We start from the raw sequence: 10,306 nt of genomic DNA on the forward strand, positions 1-10,306 counted from the left end.
TTGAGGCCGGAGGTTGAAGCACGTCCGTGCCTGCCGCTGCCGCGTGCGTGGCCTTGGGCTTTGACCAACCTTTACGTGAAAGAGCGAAGCGAGGGCTTGGCGAGGAGCGGCCGGTCTGAATCCGGCGCGGGTCGCGCATCCGGCGCGGGTCGCGCCGCCACCGCCGGCGTTTCTCCAGGACGGGTCGGGGACGTTGGGTCTGGCCGCTCGGCCACGCTGCGGGGGGGGTCTGACGGCAGTCATCTCCCCTTGGCAGACCGACTTCAAGACGGCCGACATGGATGCGAACACGGATCAGGATATCGAGAAGAACTTGGTGGGTATCGAAGCCCTGCGATCGGGTCCAGGCTCTGCCGCTCGCGCGCCCGTGCTGCTGCTCCCCGGGCAAAGGAGCTGGAGCACGGCTCTTCCCACAGGGAGTTTTTCTGTCCTTTACGTGCCAGCCTTGGCGTTCTTGAGCTGTCCTCTTTAAGGGAGGAAACGCGGTGCTAGCCGCAGCCGCAGGCAGTGCCTCCCGTCATCGTTTCTGATCTAGGGAGCCCGAGCTTGGAAAGTGGAAGCCGTTCGACTGTGGCTCTTGACAGTGGCACCTACCGGGCTCTGAGGCGCTGCAGAGCTTTCCTGCCCCTGTCCGCGCGCCCTTTAGCGTGCGGGAAGGGGAAGGTTCTCCCTAAATTTCCGCCCTCCGCTGCAGGACAAAATGATGTCCGAGAGGGCGTTGTTGAAGGAGCGCTACCAGGAGGTGTTGGACAAGCAGAGGCAAGTGGAGAACCAGCTGCAGGTACAGCTTAAGCAGCTCCAGCAGCGGAGGGAGGAAGAGATGAAGAACCACCAGGTATTTGGCGACGTCCCCTTTTCGTTTAACCTGCCCGTTAGCGCTGCCGCTCACGCGGTTAAGGTGGGCCGCGGAGGGGCGCGGCGGGGAGCAAAGCGGGCCGTGAGAAGCGGCGGTGGCACGCCGCGTGGCGGTTTCCCTTGCGTACCGCGCTATTTTACAGCGCTGAGGGCTGGCCCCTGCCCAAACGGGGGTGCTGAGCAGTTCAGAACTAATGCCTAACCCAGCATCCCGCATGCGCGTCCGCTCCTGCCAGGGATCTTGCAACGTCTCCTCAACAAGCGGGGCGTTTTTTCCGAATGAGAACGGGTGTGGAGTGAGGGGAATTAGCTCCGTGTGATTACTTAGGTCTCTGTGGCCGTCGCTCACAGATCGTGAGGTTAAACAGATCGTGATAGTGAGGTGGTTCACAACTGGCCCTACGGGTAACCGCTCCTCAAGACAAAAGGAGCCATCGGCGGCCCATCGGCCAGGTCTAAACCGGAGCAGAACTCCCTGCCGCTTGAAATCCTTCTAAAGAGAGAGGAGAACCCGCGGTTTAGACCGTCTGCCTGTCTCCTGGGTTCCCTCCTAACAGCTGCTGTGTATCTCGTCTGGAGCTACTAAAAAGAAAGATTTTGATGACGCGTGTAATCGCATAATCTCTCTTCGATTAACCTAAAATAATAATGGATTTAAAACCAAAACCGTTACTCGGGAATTTTGCTCTTTATTTGTGTGACGCTTGTTTTGCTCTAGGAGATCCTGAAAGCGATTCAGGATGTTACGATCAAGCGAGAAGAGACAAAGAAGAAGATGGAGAAAGAGAAGAAAGAATTCTTGCAGAAAGAGCAGGATCTGAAGGCAGAAATCGAGAAACTCTGTGAGAAAGGCAGAAGGTATTAGTATGCAAAAGCAAGCGGAGGGTTTTCTTGGGGGAAAAGGTGCAGCTTAACCCTGATGTGTACGTGAGGAAGCGAAAGAGGATCGCTTTAAACTTTTTGGAAGCAGCGAGCATTTTGGCGAGCAGCTCAGGCCAGACCTGTACGGTTTTGTCTGGATCTGCCACAGACGGAGCAGCTTGTCTCCGCAGAAGATCCCAACGTGAATTTTGGGGCGGCGGGTTGTCGCTTTGCCTGTTAGGTGTATGCGGGGACAGCACTTGGCAAGGATAACGCGCAGCTCAGCTCTGTCTGCTGCCGTCTCAGAATCCAGAGCCTTTCCGCGGGACTGCTGTGCTGCAAGTCAGCGCTAGGGGTAGGGCCTCGCTGGCCTTTTCAAGTTGTTCTCCTCAGAACTGCCCGTTTCGGTAGGCTGCTCGACTACGCCTTACACCGGGTGCTTTGAAAGACTGACTGCTGCTGTCAGGCTTTGCCGTCAGACAGGCCGCGTGCTCTGTGCAAAGGATCTCTCTAGATTCGGGGTGGGGGGGGGTGTTCTGACGCGAGCAAGGTGCGAGTTGTTTGTGAAGATCTGAAGGTTCCCTTGGATGGTGAATTTGCGCTTTTACAGAGCCGTTCTGTCATGTCGTAGCGGTCTGACTTTTGATTTTATCCCGAGGGCTCGGTGATGTTCTTGGATAAAGCTCCTTTAGTAATGGTTCCAAGTACTCGGCCCCTGTTTCACCCTGAGCGAAGGTGTTGTCAGAGCAGCACAGCTCCCCGTGGTGGATTCTGGTTCGATGCCACAGACTTTGTGCAGTACCGTGATACAGCAAGATTTTTGCCCTGGAGGATGTTAGTGGTTGCTTTCAAACATTTATCGAGCGGCGCAGTCTTCAGAGAGCGTTGTTACATCGGGCGCACAGCTGGGCCAATATGTTGCGTGAACTTGGGACCGGCGGCATTAGTGGCTGGGCGATAACACCTTCGCGGTAGGTGACTGCATCTGTCCTCCTTCTCTTGTGCAGGTTGCTGAAAGAGCAGGAGGAGAAGGAAAACAAGATAGCTTCTCTGATTGCAGAGCAGTCCGATGAAAAGTAAGGCTGTTACCTACTGCCGGATTAATGCCGTTGAATACTCTTTGTCCTTCCAGTCGTTTTGCCTCGGAGTGAATCCGCTGCTTCTGGTGGGGTGGGCTGGAGAGAGCGGTCTGACAGCGCTGTCCAGTTATGCGCTCTAAAGGTTTGATCTCCTCTCCCAGCAGGCTGGTGCCCCCGGCCTCTGGATTAAACCCTCTTTGATCCTGGTCACAAGCAGGCTCGTAGGCAGGCTTGTGACAGAAAGATCCCGTAAGATTAGGGTTTATGCTCGGTGGATCGACTCGGCTTGTAACTGCTACCTCTGACTGAATTTCAGCTTCCCAGACTTGGGGCAAACCTGTTTCTCTCTCTGTTCCCCGCAGCCGCCCAGGTGCCCTAAACTCTGGCACGCTCAGGTATTTTAAGGCTGGGCAGAGAAGCTCCAGATCCAGGCATAGATGCTCACGTAACCCGGGTGGGAAGGGCCAGCTCTAAGCTTCTCCAGGATCAGAACGGCTTCGTTCTGTGTGCTGCTTCAGGTCGCTTCCTGGTTCAGACCTGCGCACCTTTCCCTGGAGTTGGGCTGAATTTTGCCGGGGGGAACCCCCCTCTCCTCGTTTTGCCCGGCGTGGTTTGCACACCGGTTGTTTGCGTGCTCTGGAACAGCTCGCTCTTGGGACGGTGACTCATGCAGCCTTGGGAACTGTGGCTGCTGTCATAGTCTGGAAGCTGTCGATCCTCCACGGCTCCACCCCATCCAGAGCTACCAGGATCGATCGGTTTTGTGGGAGCTTGCCAGCTCTCCCGTGCCGCGCCGTTCCGGTGCCTAAGCCTAAGCGGGCTCGTTCTGTTTCTGTCTGCAGGCAGCTATGGGAGATGGAGCTAGATAAGCTGAAGAACCAGCACAATGAAATCAACAGGAACATTCTCGAGGAGACAGAACGGGCCTGGAAAGCGGAGGTCAGTAGGTGACTTCTTACCTGCGAAGCAGTTGTTGAAGAGAGTCTTTGTAAGATGCCAGGTCGTAATGAACGCTTGTGTGACGTTAGGAGCAGTTGAGGATGAGGCTAAGTCCCCCTCTCCGTGGGACAAGAGAAGGGAGAAGCAAATATCAGTGCAGTAAACATTAGTCGGGACTAAGTAGCTTGGCGCGGTGCTTCGTGAAGAGATTACGGTCGCGGCCTGGCAGCAAGAAACAAGGGAGTACAAAAACTGCTCTTCATGTGGGGCCTCTCTCTGCTAGATCCTGTCCCTGGAGAGCCGAAAGGAGCTGCTGGTGTTGAAACTAGAAGAAGCAGAAAAAGAAGCAGAGCTACACCTCACCTACCTCAAGTAAGTCCGTGTAGTCTCAGAAACGGCAGGGTAACTCAAGTGTCCCTACGTACCCGTCTCCTCTTCCTCTGCTTACGCTGGAGGTTGGACTGGAGCAGCTCAAGGTTTCCTGTGGCTTGCTTATTAAAATAACGCGATTCGGCGGTGTCCCAAAACAAGGGTTTGTGGGGCTGTGCTTCTTCCCTGTTGCTGTGCGTCTGCTGAACGTCGGCCGTGCCCTCGACAGAGTGCTGTGGGCAACGGCGTTGGCTGCGGTGTCCGTGTCTCTGTCCGCCAGATCAGTCGGCACGCTGGTAGCACCGCGCGCTCTCCTCTTGCGGGCTTCCTCGCCTGAGCCGTGAGCCCTCCTTCCCGCCCAGCCGGAGGAGGGGAGCCCCGACGGGGGAAGGCGGGAGGGCGTGGGGTGTTAGTCGCTCCCGCTTTGCTGCCGGTGAGAGCCCGGGCGCGAGTGGGAAAGTTTGGTCGTGCTTGCAGGTCTGCGCCGCCCACGCTGGAGACGATGAGGCCAAAGCGGGAGTGGGAGATGAGGCTGAACAGGATACGAATGACCAAGGAAAGCGTCCGAGTAAGTTCCTGCCGAACGGCTCCCCGCCGAGCAGCGAGCGGTTCTTCGCACCGAGGCTGCTCTGCCTGCCTAGTTTCAACCCTCTTTGGGAGAGGACCAACACCCAGAAAACGCTGTGTGTCCAAGAGCGTGGCACAGTCCGTCCGCCTTCGCGAGAGATCTTCTGCCCGCCTCTTCAGGCTCGTGCGCGCGGATAAGCCACGTGGAGATGAAAGCAGTGTGTCGGGTTCATCGCAGAGGCGGTTACTCTGTCTCTCCCCCCGGGTCCTTTTTCGTTCTCTTGACTCCTGTGGAACCAAACCGTGTCTGCTCTAGGGCCCGCAGCTGTTCCGGGGCTGAGAGTGCTCTGCCCAGGCAGGGGAATCTGCCTGCTCTAGGCACGCAGCGCCCAAAACTTCCTCGGGCAGAGGCTTCGGTAAACGCGTCTTTGCTTTCCTCTCTGCTAGGATCAGTTCAACGACCACATTCAGATGGTGAGAAACGGGACAAAGCTGAGCAGCCTCCCACAGATCCCAACCCCGACGCTGCCGCCTCCACCCTCAGAAGTGAGTGCCTCTCCAGCCTAACAAACGCAAGCTTTCGCTGCCGGGAAGCTGCCGTGAGGCTCTGGGGACAGCCTGCCCGCTGGCCCCTAACTGGCACTGCCTGTGCCGCGGGCGTTGAAGGAGGCTGCGTAGGGATTGCGTTTTCTGGAGTCCCGTGCTTGTCCCCTGTCTGTTTGGGCTTACCTGCTGGCCCCGGTGAGGAGGGGAAGGGTCTCCCTCCCTTGCCGCGGGGAGCGTAGCTGCCGGTGCCCGCGGTTCAGCCCGCCTCCTGTCCGGCTGGGGAGGAAGGCGCTCAGCTCTGCTTTCAGATGGGCTTATTCTAACCAGCCTTTTCTTCTCCCCTTGTTTTTCTTTCTCAGATAGATCTCATGCTGACGGCATTCCAGCCCAACCCCTCCCTTACGCCCAGGCTCCCCTTTCCCATCGGACCAGTTCCCGTTCCCATGGTCATGCCGAGTGCTGATCCCCGGGCACTCTCCTTTCCTCTCCTGAACCCTGCGATCTCCAGGCCCAACCAGCCTTCCCCGCCGCTGCCCGCTTCCCAGGGAAGAAACAGCCCTGTAGTGGCATCGCTTATTGGCACGCACAGCCCTCACATGACTCCCGCTGCCTCCATCCCTCCTCCGCCAGGCCTGGGAGGAGTTAACGTCACTCCAGAGTTTCACAGGCTGCAGCCGGCCGATAAGCTGGAAAAGCTGCTGGAGAAGTTGTTGACTCGGTTTCCACAGTGCAACAAGTAAGCGTCTTGCGTTGTCCTTCCCGGAGGGTGAAGACTTGCGTGCGGGTAAGGGGAAGCGGAGCTCCTCTCGGCGCTTGCGGGGTCTGGAGGAAGTGAGGGAAGCCCGAAGGCGAGGAGCAAAGGCTGGGCGCTCTCTGCCAGGTTTGCCGTAGCACTGGGAGTGAGAAACGTTTGGAGCTTTGTCTAAAGGACAGCGGTGATGCCTGGGCGCAGCCGAGAGCACCCTACGGGCAGCACTGCCTCAGGCGAGCCCTTCAGCCTCCGCGGTGCTGGCTGCGCGACAGGTGGGCGCTGTCTCTCGCTCCAGCTGGGGCTTCCCACTCTTTCCCCAGCATTTTGGGGACGGAAGCTCGCTCGGCGTGCGATTCGCCTCATTCAGACGGCAGGCGGTTGAGAGCGCACGCTCCTTTGCCGTGATAGGGGCTTCCCCCGGGGCTGGGGTGGCTGCCTCGCCTGGAGCAGTGTTGCAGGGCCTTGTGAGGGAGGGTCCCCGTTCGTGGGGGCCGCTCGGCTCGCCGCCGCCGGCCGGGGGCCCTTAGCAGGCTGCTGTCCCTGCAGGGCCCAGCTCACCAACATACTGCAGCAGATCAAGACCGCTCGGAGGACCATGGCGGGTCTGACCATGGAGGAGCTGAACCAGCTGGTGGCGGCCAAGCTGGCGGAGCAGCAGGAGCGGGCAGCGGCCGGGGCTCAGGTGGGAGAGCGGCGGGGGGCTGGCGGGGGCCCGCCGGCCTCCTCGCGGGGGGGCTGCTGGGAAGGGGAGCCTGGGTAGCGGTGAGCGGTGAGAAGCCGCGCCTGCTCCCTGGTTCCCTGCAGACTGAGCCGCACGGGGCCCGCTGCCGGGACCGCACAGAGCTCGGGCTTGGGCTGTGCGTCAGGCGTGTGTCCCCGGGGTTCCCCTTCCTGCCGACGGCGGCGTAGCTCTCGGGAGCCATTTTTCCCCCGAGGTGGCTTGGGGTAACTGGGCTGTCCTTTCCTTCCGGGCTTTTCTGATGCGCCTCGTTTGCCTCGCTGCAGCCTCTCGGTCGAATCAGGGCCCCCATGTTCTCTGCTCCGCTGCCTCAGATCAGCACGCCCATGTTCCTGCCCCCAGCCCAGGTGGCTTACCCTGGAACAGCGTCACACGTAAGACACTTTGGCTTGCCTGGAGCGCTTCGCCGTCCCCGGGGAAAGCGGAGGGAGGGAGCCCTTTGAGAGTTGGCCGAAAGGATGAGCCAGTGAAGCTGGGACCTCTCTCCTCACCCAGCCGCTCGGGCTGCTGAGGTAGAAGGGGAGGGTTAGGGGCATGGATCCGTTGTGCTTCGCATCGGGGAAGAGGGCAACGGCCGCAGGAGAGGGGTCAGAGGCTCTAACGTCGTGTGATGGCTGTGTGCAGAGGGAGGAATTGGGCAAACTGCGGGCCCTGGCTGCAGCCGGCAGGACGAGTAGCTGGAGTGTGGGATACGTGATCTGAGCTGGGGTCTCTGACTTCCGTGCCTGTCTCCTTTCTGTCCCCTTGCTGCTCGTCCCAGACCCCGGCTGCCTGTAAGCTGTGTCTAATGTGCCAGAAGCTTGTGCAGCCTGGTGACCTTCACCCCATGGCCTGCTCGCACGTGCTGCACAAGGAGGTGAGTGTGCTTCCCTGCTGCGCGCTGCTCTTGGGTTCCTCGTAGCCGTTCCTGGTGCCGACTCCCTTCCGGGGGCCCTGGGCACGTGTAGCGAGTCCCTGCTGTCCCGAGATCTTGCCAGGAGAGGGGTGTGATCAGTAAACAACTTCTCTGCGTCCCGTCACACCCCCCCCCCTTTCCATACTCTTAGCTGGGCCACCCTGAGTGGCCATTTGGTGGCGGCTTTAGGAACAGGCTGTCCTGGTTCCTGCCCCCGAGCCTGTGCTCGTTGCTAGGAGGGTTAGATCCTGGCCTTTTGCCTCCCTGGAGCAGGACGGTCTGGGAGGATCTAGAATACAGGGCGATGGAGAGAGCTGCCACCGTCGCCCAGGTGTCTGGGCACTGTGGGTCCGTGCGCAGGAGCTCTTGGGAAGAGGAGGAGACTTTCTCATCCCGCAGTGCTGGCAGTGGTTCACCTGTGTAGGCAAAGCCCTCATCCCAGTGGCTCTGGGGCCTCCAGCAACTGCCGAGGAAATGGAAAACCATGTATTGAGGAGGGGCTGATGATCCTGCTAGGTTGAAGAGGGCTCCCTCCGCCTGGCGACCTTTTGATGGAGGCTGTCTCTAAGGAGCAAAAGAGACCATCCCTTAAAATGAGCGCCCTTGCCAGCACCGATCTGGAAAAGTAATGCCACGCTGTTCACAGCGCCTTTGAGTTGTGCCAGTGGCTCTTGACTAATTCTCTCTCTTCCAGTGCATCAAATTCTGGGCACAAACCAACACAAATGACACTTGCCCCTTTTGTCCAAGTCTCAAATGACGGCTACCCGAACAAAGCGGTCCCCCGGGAGGAGTTGCTGTGAATAGACAGGATCAGTTCTAAGATTTCTACAGTTCTATATTTATACGACCATGTATACACATGTACATTTTTATTATATAGGTAATGTGTGTATAGAAAGTCTGTATACATACAAATTCATAAATAAAGTGTGTATATTATGCAGTGATTTGGTGCTGCTCCTTCTGTCTTAGTTCGCAGCCTTGCTGGCCTCCCTTTTGAAGGAGCCGCTTGCCGGGACTCCAGCGGCCGCTGTAACTACCTCTTCCCGCTTAGCTTCCGGCAGCTCCTTCTCCGGGGCCGGCGCTCCCAGCAGCTCCGTGCTTGCCGCAAGCCATTCCCCTTGGCGGGACGCCCCCTGCCCCAGCGGACGGGGCCCCTGCCGCGTCCATCCGGTGCTGGGGGTGCTCGCCCAGCACCTCCCCTCTTGGCAATGAACAGGTCGCAGCTGAAGAGCATGTTTTGTGGTCCTTTTTTTAATGTAGTAATAATTTACCGTGTTAACATTCATTGTTCTTACATAGACAGTAGGTTACAGAGTACTGGAGTCTGCAGCGACAGCCTGCGGTAACCGTCCCCGTCCCCCTCCTGCGGGGCAGAGTTCCGCACGCGCCTTTACCTGCTGTTCCCCGCTGTAACTCTGGGCCCCGGGGAGGGAGCGCTCGGGAGCGAACGGATTCGGCTGTGCTGCAGCTCAGGATAACCAACCTGTTGCAGTTCCTAGTTTCCCCTCTCCTGGACTTTCTCCTAAAGCACGGGCTGACGCACCAACCCTTTCTCCATGGATTTCGGTGGGATTACGAGGTGCTCAGCACCACTTAAAATCTTGCACTCGCTCTGTAGAATTTTTTCCCCCTTACTGGCCGTCTGTGGCACAAATTCAGCACCGCTGGAGGCACCTACGCCTCAGGGTTGGCCCGTGCAAGCGCTGCCTGGGTGCAGCCTGCCTGAATTTGGCCACAGTCCGTATCTTTCTACACGCACACGCTTGCCAGCGCGTGTTAAGGCAGTGGTCCGCAACAGAGTCTCTGGGCTCCTGGGGGGGGGGGTGTCCTGGGCAGGCGTGAGGGCGTGGAGGTCTGTGCGCGCTCTGCAATTGCGTAACGTTGCCCTCTCGCGCCGGAGCGGAATCGCTGGATGCTTGCAGGTTTGGAGCAAGGCATGGGAACCGGACGCGCCTTGCGAGCGCGCTAGTGGTGAAGTGGGACAGTTCAGGGGTGCGTGTCATGGGCTGTCGTGGCGGGGGGCGGGGGGCCGGCTCGCTCGCCTACGCTGCCTGCGTTTCCTCCTCCCGCCTCGCGCGCTGGCTCCCTCGCTGCTTTTTCAAAGAAATATTTAACTGCGGGACCGAGTGAACAAGCCTCGTGCTTGGCGATTCCCGCAGCCCTGCAGCGCTCCAGCCCCTAGCCCCTGTCCCCGCCTGAACTGGTGGCTCGGCGCTCGCGCGTGCCTCCGCTGGGCAGCTGCCAGCTCGGCCCTGGCACCGCGGGGAGCCCCGCCTTTTGCTGACGGAGGAACGTTGCCTTTTACTTAGTGAATCTCGGTCTTTAAAACAAAGCACTTCCCTGTCCAGGTTGGAGGCAGAGGAGCAAGGGAATACAGCGTTATCAACCGCCTGCAAGCTCCAGGGCGCCTGCCCCGGGGAAGGGAGATGGTGAGCCTGCAGCGGCCCCCCTCTCCCTGGGGCAGGGCGAGCTGCGGCGAGCGGGGAGAAGGGGAGGGTTGTCCTTACGCACCGGAAAAATCCTCCCTTTGCTGTACGAACACGATGAGGACAAAAGTGCCCCCTGCGCTCGCTGGGCTTTCGGCCTGCGAACCACCGCGCTGCCTGCTCCAGCCCTGCCCTCCTCCTGCCTCCCCCCACTGCTGTCAGCACCTCCTCTGAAACCAACTCGGCCCCCCCCCCCTCCCCGGATCAAAAAGA

At 59.2% G+C, this 10,306-nt stretch overlaps 1 protein-coding gene across 3 annotated transcripts; it reads left to right on the forward strand.

Moving 5' to 3' along the window:
- Positions 1–258: 258 nt before the first annotated feature.
- Positions 259–8,551, forward strand: RNF214 (ring finger protein 214). Of its 3 annotated transcripts, none has more exons than XM_009273552.1 (13): positions 259–316; positions 695–835; positions 1,574–1,713; positions 2,724–2,792; positions 3,638–3,734; positions 4,018–4,106; positions 4,581–4,671; positions 5,118–5,216; positions 5,576–5,952; positions 6,514–6,649; positions 6,973–7,080; positions 7,467–7,562; positions 8,296–8,551. In XM_009273552.1, exons 1-13 carry the CDS (start codon positions 278–280, stop codon positions 8,359–8,361), a joined length of 1,548 nt encoding a protein of 515 aa, XP_009271827.1. In that variant the 5' UTR covers positions 259–277; the 3' UTR covers positions 8,362–8,551. The 3 variants fall into 3 exon arrangements, with proteins under 3 accessions (XP_009271827.1, XP_019326130.1, XP_019326133.1); XM_019470585.1 differs by lacking the exon at positions 8,296–8,551 and adding an exon at positions 7,875–8,289; XM_019470588.1 differs by lacking the exons at positions 259–316; positions 695–835; positions 1,574–1,713; ... (1 more) ...; positions 3,638–3,734; positions 8,296–8,551 and adding an exon at positions 7,875–8,289 and having other exon boundaries at positions 3,745–4,106; positions 5,580–5,952.
- Positions 8,552–10,306: the final 1,755 nt, after the last annotated feature.

This window comes from Aptenodytes forsteri, unplaced genomic scaffold (genome assembly GCF_000699145.1).
Source record: "Aptenodytes forsteri isolate BGI_AS27 unplaced genomic scaffold, ASM69914v1 Scaffold187, whole genome shotgun sequence".
NCBI lineage: Eukaryota > Metazoa > Chordata > Aves > Sphenisciformes > Spheniscidae > Aptenodytes > Aptenodytes forsteri.